The sequence below is a fragment of the Bidens hawaiensis genome, unplaced genomic scaffold (genome assembly GCF_021521415.1).
Source record: "Bidens hawaiensis isolate Kalapana, Puna unplaced genomic scaffold, B.hawaiensis_p1.1 tig00008726_1, whole genome shotgun sequence".
In the NCBI taxonomy this organism is placed as follows: domain Eukaryota; kingdom Viridiplantae; phylum Streptophyta; class Magnoliopsida; order Asterales; family Asteraceae; genus Bidens; species Bidens hawaiensis.
The window spans coordinates 1,052,762-1,067,510 of record NW_027491630.1 but is presented as its reverse complement, the minus strand read 5'-3'; the positions used below and the strand labels follow the sequence as shown (position 1 = coordinate 1,067,510).

Sequence of the window (14,749 nt, the reverse complement as noted above, 5' to 3'; positions counted from 1 at the left end):
CATGAAGTCCAACAATTCATGATGTAGTAGACGCGTCTTTGAACTGAGTATTTATATAAACTAATACAATTAGAAAATAACCTACAAATTCTACTAATGATAAATGAATGTAATAACATGAAATGTATCTTATATCCACTTTAACTAATTCAAGTAGCAAGTAACCATAATATCGGCCGTTAAAACATTGAACAACATTATAGATATAAAATATGCATCGGTCAGTTTGACATAAGAATTCCAATCTCTGAAAAGATCATCACACACATATCCATAGTAAAACTTGTACTCCTTGCAAGCAAATGACATTCAAAGAGCTCACATCCTACGCACCAAAGTTATTACCTTTTCTTGAAATGCGATTTTGAAAAACGAATTCAAGCCAATTATTGGTTTAAACGTTGTAGAAAGAAACCAAAATGTCAAACAATCAATTAGACAACTTAAATCATATGAGTAAAATCTGTTACAAGCACTAGACTTTGTCAATATCTACATAAGAATTATGTCAATTAGACCCCACGACTGCAATTGCAAGTGGAGAACCTCGAACATGTCGTCTTCTGATCCCACCACGCCAAGCAACAAACATCGATGGCTACAAACATCTCCATGGAGAAAACGTCGCCATTGGCGATTTCTGAAGTCAGAGACATGAAACGTACACGGGCACGTCGTCGACATTGATAGCCAGATCAGAAACGTCCCTGTAAAATCATCTGTAATCCATTCAGTTTCCAATTTCACTAGAGATGTATATGACATAAATTCGATAGCGAAGAACTACGATAAAGAAATATGAAAAGGGGTAATGCTTAGGAAGCAGGCACATTAAAAGTAAGTTGGAATACGTGGCAGAAATATGTGCATTGCATGATGGTACACAATAAAATAAGACATGTAGCTTTAAACGATTTTATAGTATAGATACGTACATCATCTTCTGCATATACTTGCATGTGAAACATAAGTAGTGCCATAACTAAACAAGTTTAGGGGGGTGTTTGGCCTTATTTTTTTTTTTTTTTTTTTTTTTGCTTATGTTTATATTTTAAAGTAACTTTTAGCTTATTTTTATTATCTGATAAGCTATTTTCAAGCGTTTCTACAAGTTAATTATCTATCTTAATAAGTTAAATTCACCATTCTTTAATTTGTTAGAATAATAAGTTTCTTCATAATTACTAATCCACCACCATTTGAGGGCAAATAAGTAATTTACACCCTTACACAAATAAGTTTCTTTAAATAAGCTAAAAGAACCATCTTCATATAAGCTTTTTCAAATTAGCTTATATAAGTTTATAAACATAAGCTTAAAAAGCTAAACCAAACACCAAATAAAGCTTATTTTATAAAAAAAAAAAGGCTAAAAAAAGCTATAAGCCTTATTAAAAAAAGCTAGACCAAACACCCCCTAGGTGTGCCCCAACAGGCTCAAACTTTGTGGGTCGTAAATAATAATGAATTTAAAATTGAAGCCTGATTATTATAGAAGTCGTTTCCATTTTAAGGGGTGTTTGGGATTCCTTATTTTACCTCCTTATAATTTTCCACTAAGTTAATAAGTTATAATATTGTAATTAATAAAACTTTTCCCTCTCACAGTATAAGCAACCCCAAACACCTTATTAATTTTCAAAAAATTTATAAGTTATAAGTTGGTGAAAATAAGCAATCCCAAACACTCCGTTTGAAAAAATTAAAATAATAATAATAAAATTTGAAATATATGTTTAAAAAATAAAAGCAGAAACAGAAAAAGAAAAAGAAAGGTCACATTCGAATCGAAGGGAGGAAGACAAGAGAGTGGTGTAGTTGGTTTTCGCGGTTGTTGCCTTTGCCGAAATTCAATTCCATTCCATCCGTTTATAATTTAATTAATTGTGAAATCGCCAGTTAATCGATCAAACTCCACTACTCCTCACTTGTTTCATTCTGCTGCTAACTCCCGTGAATAGTTACAGTATGAGATCTCATGGGCCCACCCAAGCGCTACTTGTACGGTAATGAAGCAGATACCAACAAGCGAGTGAGTATATTCTTACTTTAATTAATTATTCCTGGTCTGTCTATCAGAATCATTATCAACTATTATTTTTATCAAGCATATCGGGAAACACTGGAAAAAGGTTCATTCAATTGCTCTCTTAGTTAGTTCGTTACTTTGGAACATCTACTTATCTATCTTTACATACATACATACATACTACCTACATGCAGCCAAAACCGCTCTGTGGAAATGGCGCAAGCTGTTTATTCTCTGAATCAAGTAATCACGCACTCTTCTGTCACCTCCTCCTTCAAAATATTTATTTTGTTTCTTTTATCTCTGCATGCGAATTTATATTCACTTCTTTCTTTTGTTAATTCGTATTATTATATTGACATTTGGAACTTTCAGGCTTACTTATCTCTTCCAGAGGGCACAGCCTCTGTTGTGGGCTTTATTGCTATGATGACTGATTACTAACACCAACATGGTAAGATTTTCAATATGCTTATGTATGCATTGAAAGCAATTTGTTTTTAGTGATTAGTGGAGTTCATTTGTTAATTGTGATTTTTCAGGACGATAGGGATAGTGATAAACAAAGGAATGATGGCGCAGAATCATCTCGGAAGCCTAAAAACGCACGCAGCGCAAAGTTCATGACATTACATTTAAAGGTTCTCGGAGGCTGTTCCAACAGACTTTGGTTTCTTGTCATTATTAAAGAAGAAACGCTCTGCTGCAGGTAAGTGATATATGAGATATCAGAATATCAAATAATCATAAATGGAATCACTTTAATGAGAATATTCATACATCTTTATTGCGTTTTTTAATCAATTAAGTGGTTTACAGATACGCTTTGAGATGACTTTATTTTTTGGAAATTATAGGAACCCGACCTCGTGTTGTTGGAAAACGGACCCCGCGTTTCCCTGTCTCACATTTATATGGAAATGTTAAGAAAGGTCTAAAACCGAGCGAAAATAATGATGAAGAGGTTGCTCACAGTATAGCAATGACACTGGCAGAGGCTTCTAGAAGATCTGGCAGTCTGATTTCATCGCCTAGTCCTAGTGCTGAAAGAATGGTAGGCACTTTATCTTTAATGACTAATGTTAACAATATCAAGGAATATGAGACTTAAGTTTCAATCAGCCTTTTTAGATGCTTACATGAACGCATAAACGAACAAGGTGTTCTTGTTCTTTGTTCCTTTATGTGCATTCATTAAAAGTATAAAAGAACGGTTCACGAATGTAAACAAACGAACACAACTAAACACAGTGGAACGAACATAACTGAGCTAAATCCAGAATAAATGGTCATGTGCCTTTAAATTTATATAATATACTAACGGATGTAAATGAACGAACATAAGTAAAAGTAAACGAGCAAACGTTACAAACATAAATGTCTGAACGAGACATGTGCTCATGCTCTGTCACTTAACTAAATGAACAAAAAGTTAAGTTCATATTCGTTCGTTTATTAAATAAACTAACATAAACGAACTTTTAGCCTAATTATCAGTTTGATATAAGGTTTATTCTCTGAAAACATAAAGAAATATGAGAGTGATTATTCATTTTCTGAAACAGTATGAAGTTTCAGAAAATGAATAATCGGATGTGGGTAGCGGTTGGTTTGTTGATGATGATGACATTGAGGGTAGCATGGAAGCTGATAATACAGAATTGTATCGAGACAAGAATAAAGAAAAAGCTAAGGCTGGTTTTTCAATCAATCAATCAATCAATCATGCCCAGTAAAATCCCACCGACAGCAAAGCTATAAGTAGGGTCTGGGGAGGGTGGGATGTAGGTACACCGTACCTCTATCCAAAGGAATAAAGAGGTGGCTTCCAGAGAGACCCTCGGCTCTAAGTACATGTGTATGAAGCAAAATAAAAGAAATCAAAGTTTAACAGTTATATAAAAACTACTACTAATTATAATAATATTAATAATAAGATCACAGTTTAACAGCTATATAAAAGCTAATAATAATTATAATAATAATAATAATATATGTAAGGGAAATACCATTATGGTATGTGACCTAAATAAGTTAAGTCTAAGCCCTAAGGTATTCAATTCTCTCTAAAAATCCTTAACTTTAATTCTACTTCTCCACGAATTCCTATCCTCAACCATGTCCTCGGAGAGGTTTAGGTCTATCAAATCATGCCTAATCCTCTCATCCCAAGTCAATTTCGGTCGTCCTCTACCCCTCCTCCCCTCTATAGTAATGTTTTCTACGGATCTAACAGGATTCGTCGTCTGTCTTCTCTTTACATGTCCAAACCATCTCAATCTCCACTCTCTTATCTTGTCTGCTATGTTCGCCACCCCTAATCTCTCGCGAAACACAACGTTTCTTATTCGGTCTAGCCTTGTGTGCCCACACATCCAACGTAGCATTCTCATTTCTGCTACCTCCATCTTCCGCACTTGTGCCTTCTTGATGGCCCAACAATCTGTTCCATATAGCATTGCAGGTCTAACTGCCACCCTATAGAATTTTCCCTTTAGTTTAGTCGGGAAACTCTTGTCGCACAATATACCTGTGGCTGCTTTCCATCTACACCATCCTACCTGAACTCGGTAGGTCACATCACTGTCTAATTCCCCATCGCTCTGTACAAATGATCCTAAATACTTGAACTTCGTTACCTGCGGGACCACCTGCCCTTCAATTGTGATCTGTGCGTCTTCATTGTCGTTTATTCCACCAAAATCACAGTGGAGGTACTCCGTCTTAGATCGGCTAATCTTTAAACCTTTTGTCTCTAAGGTTGTTCGCCACTCCTCAAGCCTCATGTTTAGATCTTGTTTTTTCTCAGCAAGTAACACAATATCGTCTGCGAACATCATGCACCACGGGAGAGTCCCCTGAATCGACTTTGACAACTCATCCAAGACTACTGCAAAAAGAAACGGGCTCAACGCTGACCCCTGGTGAAGACCTACCTCTACAGGAAAGAAATCAGTATCCCCCACTGGCGCACGGACACTTGTTTCACTCCTGGTATACATATCCATAATTATCTCTATGTATTTCCTGGGCACTCTTCTACCCTCCAAGCACTCCCAGAGCACCTGTCGTGGCACACTGTCGTAGGCCTTTTCTAGGTCAATAAACACCATATGTAGATCACGCTTCTTCTCCCTATACTTTTCCATTAATCTTCTTATAAGGTGTATTGTAAGGCTGGTTTTTCATTACATGATAAAAAAGGAACACATGGGAGAAAAGTAAGGGTTGATAAAAAAGAAAATACACATTTCGATAACACACGAGAAGCCTGTAGTGGTACAGAAGGGCAGAATTTAGGTACTATACAAAGAAATTTTAATATTAAAGTTGCTGATGCAAGACCTTCAGGATCTTCTCATGCTTCCAAAAAAAGAGGTAAAGTAGCTTGTATAATCAGTTCCAAATATACCTTTCATTTTTTTTTCTTTCAGTTCTATTAGTGTGATAGAATTCTGTTAAACACATAATGCAAAGCTATTATCTCAATGGCCACGTGGCATGCCCGTGTTGAAAGTATGGTTCTTAAGTTGATTTATAATAGTAAGTGAAATTTTTGTCATTTCACATGCACTTAATTGGAAAAACTAACTCCTATTCATTCCAAGGACCATTCGCATTACACTTTAGAAATACTTGGGAGCATAATGTGATTTCTCAAACTTGAGGACCATAATTGCAATATGCACATACCACAGGGACCATCCAAGTGGTTAACTCTTAAACATACTTTAAGCTTCTGATAATTCATCTTTACTTCTTAGCAGACGAAGATTCTGCCTTTGATGCACTGGAAACTTTGGCAAATTTGTCTTTGCTGATTTTTCCCGAAGCAACACATGGAAGTAAAATTTGATTAATACTCTTTCCTCTGTTACTTATCAAGCATAAATTGGATATATATAAATTTAATCTTCAGATGGTAAGATTTTGCTTATCTTGAAGTTTGAACTCAGTTATTGCTGATCAAATTTTTATTAACTACATTATATATTTTTGTATCCCTTATGAAGGAAAAGACGAACCTTTTGACGATTCTCGATTACTGCTAAATGCGCCTGCAAATCGCCGGAGAGAGAAGCGTAACGGGAAACAGTTAATCTCTAGAACAGAGGCTGCTGATAACAAACTTCAGACATCTGCTAAAAACTTGGTTGACGGCACAAATGCTGCTTCTGAAACAAAGGTTCCCAGAAAGAGACAGAAGATCATGGCATTTGGTAGAGTAAGCCTGTACATGAAAATTTTATGTTGAGCTGGCACAATGGGTGGGCTGGGTAACGATTCAAAACGGGTAGTTGTCAAAATAGTTAAGAAATCATTTATTTCAGTAAAAAAGTTTTGAGGTTTTTTTTTTTTAAATTATGCTATGGTACTTTGAACATATTACACCGCTTTCATGAAAATTTTATGTTGAGCTGGCAAAAAGGTTGGGTTGGGTATTGGTTCAAAACCGGTAAGTGTCAAAATAGTTATGAAATCATATTATTTCAGTAAAAAAGATTTGCGTTTTTTTTAAATTACGCTTTGGATACTTTGGACATAGTACACCGCTTTCCTCTATATCTACTCTTCTTACCCGTTTGACCTGGCCTGTTAAGAGATAAAACACTTTATCACAGGGTAGACATCGCTACACATTATTTTTTACTTTCGCGTAACTTATGGCATGACATATCTAAGTGATATTAATGTGATGCTTATATCAGGTTTCAAAAGCTGAAGCTTCTGTTGATACAACTCCCAGAGAGTCTGTTGAGGCTGAGGTATGCTTAAAGAGTTCTGCATTTTAAAGAATTACTTGCTGATTTATTATATCTTGTGTATTGTACACTGCTTGATGGTTCGGGGCATCATGCAACTTTAATACCAACTTTTATTTGACATAATGATACGTTAACTCTCATTGATTGTATTGTAGGCTTCTCATGCAGCACAATTGGTCAAAACTGGTCAACATGTTTCTTCTAGTTTTCATTCAAGAGAATTACATGTTTCTGATATCAAACCGTCTAACACATGTACCAAATCCAGAAAAAGCGTAAAATGTACAAACCAAAGGCTCTTGAAGTTTCTAATTTATCTAATGTAGTTGTTGGCAAATCAAAGTCAAACCTACACTTGCCTTCTCACAGTCAAAGAATAGACAAACTTAAGGTATTTTTTTGGCACTTTCTGTATTTGTATTAACTTTAGAAGGTTTGATCATGTTAGTTGACTTGGTGACATTTCATTTGCAGGGAGAGCTTTCTAATTGTCTATCAAATCCACTAATGCGAAGATGGTGTACATTTGAATGGTTCTATAGTGCAATAGATGAACCTTGGTTTGCCAAAAGGGAGTTTGTAGAGTACTTGTATCATGTTGGTTTAGGTCATGTTCCAAGATTAACCCGTGTTGAATGGGGCGTAATTAGAAGGTATCTGTGTTCATTAGTTTACGTTTTTTAAGGCTGTTCGTTTATATGTTCATTTAAATCTTTAGGTCCATTACAATTCAGTCTAATTTTCTGAAAATAAAATATCACCCATTATAAGTCTAGTTTTATTAATATTATAGGCCCAATAGATTGATGTTCACGTTTACTTTTAATTGGTGTTCACTCAGTTATGTTCGTTCACGTATGTATAGTTATGTTTGTTTGTTTACGTTTATGAACTGTTCTGTTCATTTATACTGTTAGCGAACGATCATAAACAAACACGAACATTTTCATTTTCTATATAAACGAACAGACATAACCGGAGTCGTTCATTTTTTTTAACAAACGAACAGAAACAAGATAATGCTTTTCGTTTATATGTTCGTGTTCGTTTGTTCGGTTAAAGTTAAACGAACTAACATGAACATTTCCCGTTCATGTTCGTTCAATTCGTTTACACACCAATTTGTAAGGATATTTTATATAACATTGTTGCAGTTCTCTTGGCAAGCCACGGAGGTTCTCGGGTCAATTTTTAAAGGAAGAAAAAGTCAAACTTAATCAGTTTCGGGATTCTGTGCGGGCTTATTAACTGAACTTTGTGCCGGTAGCCGAGACGGATTGCCAACCAATCTTGCAAGGCCATTATCCGTAGGACAACGCGTATTAGCTATTTATCCGAAAACAAGAGAGATCCATGACGGAACTATTCTGACCATAGATCATAACAGGTGTCGCGTTCAGTTTCGTCATCCCGATCTAGGTGCTGAAATTGTCATGGTAATTACTGCATCCCTTTTTCACACCCTTGTTTTTTACATATATTAATTTGTCTTTGTTAAATTATTTCATTTGGTTTCAGGATACTGATTGCATGCCATTAAATCCCTTTGAGAATTTGCCTGCATCATTGATGCCCAGAAAACCTACCGACACATTCTTTTGAGAGTTTAAACGAGGTCAAAGCCAATGGGTCGGGAAATGGACCAAGTGATACACTCTCAGGTCATCATGCAAAATTCCAAGCAAAAGAAGCTGATGTTGAAGCGATTTCCGAGTTGATTCGCGCTCTTGACAAAAAGGTGGCTCTATTTAATTTCTTTATTATTCAATAAACTTACATGTCAAATATTAATTAGACCCCTTGAATGTGCAGGAGGCTGTAGTTATCGAGTTGAGGCGAATGAACGATGATGTGCTGGAAAACCAAACTGTAGGTGATTATGCTCTAAAGGATTCGGATGCTTTCAAAAAGCAATATGCAGCTGTTCTTGTACAGTTAAATGATGCCAATGCTCAGGCAAGTGTACCACTATCTCTGTTGAACCGACCCATTTGACTCGTACTAAAAGTCAACTTCCTGTTTGCCAGGTTTCTTCTGCTTTGTTTCGGTTGAGACAACGCAATACGTATCAGCAAAACCAGCAGGTTAACTTGGAAAAGGCGGCTGCTGACACCCAAGAGTCAAAATATCAGGTGAATGAGATTGTTGGGATATCCCGAACCAGGGCTCGTACGATGGTGGATATAGCTATACAGGTTCTGTTATTTAATTTTTTTTAAAAAATTAGTATTATATGGGAATGGATTCTAATGGTAATATTGACTGAAATCTGAATAATAATGACATAGGCATTGTCATCACTGAGGCTGAATCCAACGGTTGAGATTGACAAAGCTGTTGATTACATGAATGATTTGCTTCCGTTGGATGATTCCTACATTCCTCTGCCTCCGTTCCACCTCATTCCAGTTTGTCATTGCATCAAAAGCTTGATTCAAATCCCATGATTCCATCAGATGGAAACAAAGCATCAGTCCCCTCGATCTGATTACTCAGTGCGTTGCTACTCTCTTCATCATTCAGGTAAGACGATCGTCATTATAGGTGCTATGCTACGACCCATTTACTTATAAATAGGTGTGTAAACGAGCCAAGCCAAGCCAGTGCAGGACCACGGCTCAAGCTCGGCTTGTTTAACTTACAGGAGCTCGAGTTAAGAGCTCGGCTGGTGTCGACCTCTATTTCTCGAGCTCAAGCTCAGTTCCTGTTGACCTCTATTTCTAAATTTAAAGTTCAGCTCGTGTGTAATTTTTCAAGCTCGGGTTCGGTTTGATTATTATTTATTAGTTTATATGTATTTAAAATATTTTTCATATATTAACATAGTATATATATATATATATTATATAGTTATTTTTATGATAATTTTATAATTGATAATAATTAGTATATAAATATATATTTAACATACTTACACAAGTTATAAATATAATAAACTCATTTAGGCTTGTGAGCCATCTCGAGCTCGATAAGTGAAGCTTGGGCTTTGGCTTGTCTATTAAACAAACTTATATATAGGCTTGGGCTTGAGCTCGAGCTCGAGCTCGCTTAAGCTTGGTGTGGTTCAGGCTGTTAATGAGCAGATCTTGAGTAGTAGTTGACGAGTGGCTTGGCTCTTTTACACCCCTACTTATAAACGGGTCCATTAGGTCCAAGTTTTTTCCATAACAGAGTAAATGGGTCAAAAATTAACTTCAGATCTGTTTTGACATTTACTAAAACTAGAGAAAATGTGTTTTGAGTCAACCCACTCGGGCGACTATTTCGACCCATTCATTTATACACGATTCCATTTGGGTCATGTTTTATCTTTAACAGAGAAAACGGGTCAAAAATAAACCTCAGACCCGGTTTGACATGTACTAAAACTGGAGAAGTGTTTCGGGTCAATCCAGTCAAACGTTTGACCCGTGGTCTGAGTTGGAATCTAATATGTGGTTTATGTATGGAAAATTCAGAAATGTACAGAAAGACAGTTTCCTCCGGCTGAAGTTGCAAGTATACTGGATTCTGCTGTTTCTAGTTTACAACCTTGCTCTGCCCAGAGCCTGCAGGTGTACGCCGAGATTCAAAAATGCATGGGGATTATCAAGAACCAGATTTTAGCGCTTGTACCCACCTGACCCAACTTTTCATCTTATGTAAATGCTCAATTTGACTCAAATGACCAGATTTCTGATTTTGAAAGCTTTCTTAGACCTTTATAGCAGTCGGATCTTTCTAGTTTGGAACATGCTGTTAGTATTTTCAAGACTCGTAGATGAAGGGATTCATAATCATCAAATACTATACCAAAAAAATCAGATTATTAAGATGTCCTTATGGTGTTTATGAAATCTGAATCCGTGCATCAAGATATATAATGAACTCAAAAGGCATAAAAACATTTTGGATTTGATGGAATTATAAGTTACAGTAATTCAGCTTGGTCCGACAGATCCTTGTTATTGTAATGTACACGATTGGGCCTTGTCGGGCTATGCCATGTGTTGGTAGGTTGTTTCGGCTATACATTACAAACCCACATCGGGTCGTAACAAGTCAAGTTGGTCATATTGATTTTTCTGTGAATACTATACACGGTTGGGCTTTGAAGGATCCTGTCATGTGTTGGTGAGTTGATTTGTCTACAAAATTGGAGTATATTTTTATGGATAAAAGTAGGTGGTGGCGAGAGAAATTTGATTGGTCGAGTTTGTGTAATTGTACATTTAAAAAAATTGAAGTTTGGTGTTGTACGTTCCTCCGTTTCAAGCTTCTTGCTAGGCATTGGAGTTTTTTAATAATAATTTAGCCGTTAAAAATAATAAAAATAAATATAGATCAATGATGACGACTATTAAACAAAATACGGTACTTCATGTATTATTATAATTAAAACAATATTTGTCTGGACATATATTTTGTGAGCGCAAAATAATTGACAAGACTTCTCCTCATACCATCTTCTTCTCCATGGATACCCTAAAATTAAATGGCATGTACTTAAAGCTTAAAAAAACGACATCATTGTCTCTCTTTAAAATTCAAGTTTTTGTTTTTCATTGGCAAACGATGAAATGTCTCAAGAGATTTCGTGACATTGGGTTCGTTCACCGAAAAAGAATGTGTTCGCTTGTTAAATCATACCTATAAGCTATATATAAAACCGAAAATGAACCGGGTTCGGCCGAACCCGGTACCTTGAATGTGGCGGACGGTGAGAAATGGTAATGTGGGAGTGGGTGGTGATGGTGGAGAGAGAGAGATGTTTAATATATCTATCCATATAAATAATATTATACATTTAAATATTCTTTAAATAAAATGGTATAATGACTTAAATACCCTCATGTGCCTTGCACATAGCCACATAATCATATGTAACGAAAAAATTTAACTGAGTTAGAACCAAAGAACCTAACGTGAAAAGGATTTAAAACATGAAGTATGTTTTCTGTTATTTCTTTTACTAAAGAATGTCTATTGAAAAAAGTTCAAACTTAAAGGATATCTTTTGCTATTTTATTAATTTTTGTAGGGGTTCTTTCTTTGTGGTTAGATTCTATCTCATCTTTATCACTTTTGTTCCCGTTTATAGAATAACTTGACCCTATAAATGATTATCATAACAACTCCTAGCATAAATGATAAAAGCAGTAGTCACCTTTTAACATATATGTATTATGTGACCTAAATGAAGTTAATCGATAGCCTAAGTGTTTGAGGTAAGGCATTTAAAAACTGTATATAAAATGAAAAAAAGTTTTTGATTCAAGTCTTACTGGTGAGATAAAAAATAGGGAGTCTAAGCTAGGTTAGAGGTTTTCTCACCATGGCGAGTTTCTTCCTAGGAGTGTAATGGAGATGATCGAATAAATCAGTGTTCCGTCAGTAGTGCAAATGACTGAAAAAATTAATAATAATGAAATATTTTAAAACTTAAAACAAAAGAGTCAGAACATATCATCTTTAAATTTAAATATCAAAAACACATAATAGATTAAATTAATTATCTACAAGTATCAACTAAAATACTCGTGTTTTTTAATTTTCTATAAGTTGTTATATCTTAATATTTCGGTACTTATCAAGCCGGTTTCAGTACCGTATGCCATAAACCGAATTGTAAAACTTGATTTACCAAATTACAAACTATAAAGTCAAGTCTAGTTTTTCTTGAACATCAAAACGTCATTCAAACGGATTCGTCATCTCTGACCAATTCCGAGGTAACCTCTTAATTAAGAGAATACTAAACAACCCTTTTAGCTCTAGACTTCCGAATCACCACAATACATTTGATTTTCCATAAAGAATTACATTTTTTACCGACCAACAAAATATACATAAAGACCAAACGGGCCTAGCAAGACGCTATGATCATCGGGCAAGTATTGCATCCAAATTTATTTAACAGAATACAATTAAATCAAGTGAATAAAAAGAATTAGCTGTTAAAAGGAAATTAAATCGACTGAAACTTGAGCTCCATGTTAAAGATAAGAACATGATTATGAACAATTTGGAGGTGTACCCTAATACTTGTGTTATTATCTAACAAACCTATTTTTACAAAAAAAAAAAAAAAAAAAAAAAAAAACCCTAATTCACATTTCCACTAAAAATGAAAAATCAAAGAAGAAGAAAATCAAGAACCGCAGCAACGACCATGATCAACCAACAAGTGGTACCGGGTCCTCCGGTTTCCCGGTAAACTTGTCTCCAAACTCATACCAGAAACTCAATCCCCCATGCACTTTCCCAGACTTAGTTATAACATCATAACTACCACTCTTCAATTTACTGTTATTGTTCCCGGCATCAGTTACACCTGCTGAACCCTCCATAAGCTCTTTGACCGGCACGTTGACTTCACCCAGACACTTACCCCCACCAAACACCCTGACTTTCTTGATCTTTACAACCAGCGTTTGTAACCCATTCGAGTCCTCGACAATGAACTTCATCGGAAAGTTCCACGTGGGGTCGGAGTCACCGCTCTTGTCGACGGTGGTCCGAAGCCTCTGGACCTTGCCGGAGCAGCCGGAGATGGTGGCCTCGGCGTACACGTCCATTCGCCCCATCAGACTGGATTTCTTCAGGCCCTTTGCGGACACCATCATCAGGTCTAGAGTTCTGTAGTACTCCATCTAATTCCAATATTAGGGTTATGGATGGACGGATGATGGTTATGGGCTTTGTTTATATGATGGAGGCTTCAACGAATTTAACGAGAAACTGATGACACGGGATTGATCTTGTGAATATATACACGTAATCATGACACGTGAATAAATACCATATATATTAAATAATTTAAATACCCGCGCTCTCTTTCACAACATGGCAGCTTGACATGAAATCCAAATTTTCATTTTTGGCTAACTTACCGGGTATAATCTACCTATACTAATAAAAGAAAATAATTTTGGACACATGGCATTCTGAGGTTAATTCTTACAATTAAATTCCCTTCAAAATCATTTTTCTTCTATTAATGGAAAAGACTAAAATCTTGATTCTAAATATAGTATTGATTATAAATTCAACATACAGTACTAATTGGTCAATCTCCATTGATTAAATTATTAATGTAATAAATTATATTTTAAACATACTTAATATAAAAAAATATTATTATAATAATTATGTGTCATAAATATATTATCTTTAAGATTGAAATGTATATATAAAAGAGTTTATGTTTAAAGAGTACATTAACAATCAATTTTTTGAGACATCTTCATATTGAAGAAGCTATAATTTTTTTTTATATTTTTTACAAATATTTAGTCTTAAAAATCATAAACAAATTTTTCATTTTTTATATTTGTTATAAGGCTATTGTGATAGTTGAACAACAATGTGTTTATAAGGAAAATCCAGTGTCTTTTTTGTCTATAGTTGGGTATGGAACGTATAACATTTTTGTGAAAGACTTTATCTTTCACATCGAAATGCTTCATTGTTTTAAAAGTTGCTTTAAGTGGGTTTATATTAATTTATCATTGTTTTAAAACTCATAATTTAAATTATTCATTGTAATTTATACATTAATTTATCCCGTGTAATACACGAGTTTCTAAAGCTAGTGAAATATATTTGAAATGCCATAGGAATTTAAGTTGAAAACAAAAGAAAACCAACATCAGGATTTGAAAGATTGAACTTCATATAAAGAAAACTTAGAAACGTATGATTTGGCCATGCATGCGTAGAGTGTAAGTTGATGGATTACATGTAAGTTTATCACACCCTGTCAAAATAGAACTCACGCTATGTGACCATCATGAATATCTTAAGCATATGACACCATTGTAAAAACTTTTTTTAATATCCGTAAAAAAATGTTTTACAACAGTATGAAGGTCAACCGTTGAATAAAATGTAGCGTACCGTTTAAAATAAATAGTTTTCCAAACCCATTGTTATAAAGAAGAAAAGTAGTATTGTTTAGTTGACAAAATATTTA

General features: G+C 35.0%; 1 protein-coding gene and 1 pseudogene across 2 annotated transcripts; one reads left to right on the top strand and one right to left on the bottom strand.

Annotated features, from left to right (window-relative positions):
* Positions 1 to 1,978: 1,978 nt before the first annotated feature.
* Positions 1,979 to 10,600, top strand: LOC143529816 (protein ALWAYS EARLY 3-like; annotated as a pseudogene). Its single transcript, XR_013134727.1, has 18 exons — positions 1,979 to 2,032; positions 2,080 to 2,132; positions 2,224 to 2,272; positions 2,405 to 2,483; positions 2,572 to 2,738; positions 2,887 to 3,110; positions 5,206 to 5,407; positions 5,797 to 5,874; positions 6,043 to 6,254; positions 6,739 to 6,795; positions 6,951 to 7,186; positions 7,270 to 7,448; positions 7,950 to 8,231; positions 8,314 to 8,533; positions 8,608 to 8,751; positions 8,823 to 8,990; positions 9,084 to 9,318; positions 10,254 to 10,600. The product of XR_013134727.1 is annotated as a protein ALWAYS EARLY 3-like (transcript).
* Positions 10,601 to 12,950: 2,350 nt separating this feature from the next.
* On the bottom strand, positions 12,951 to 13,427 carry LOC143529815 (protein SRC2-like). Its single transcript, XM_077025519.1, has one exon. It carries the CDS (start codon positions 13,425 to 13,427, stop codon positions 12,951 to 12,953), a length of 477 nt encoding a protein of 158 aa, XP_076881634.1.
* Between the last annotated feature and the right edge of the window lie 1,322 nt (positions 13,428 to 14,749).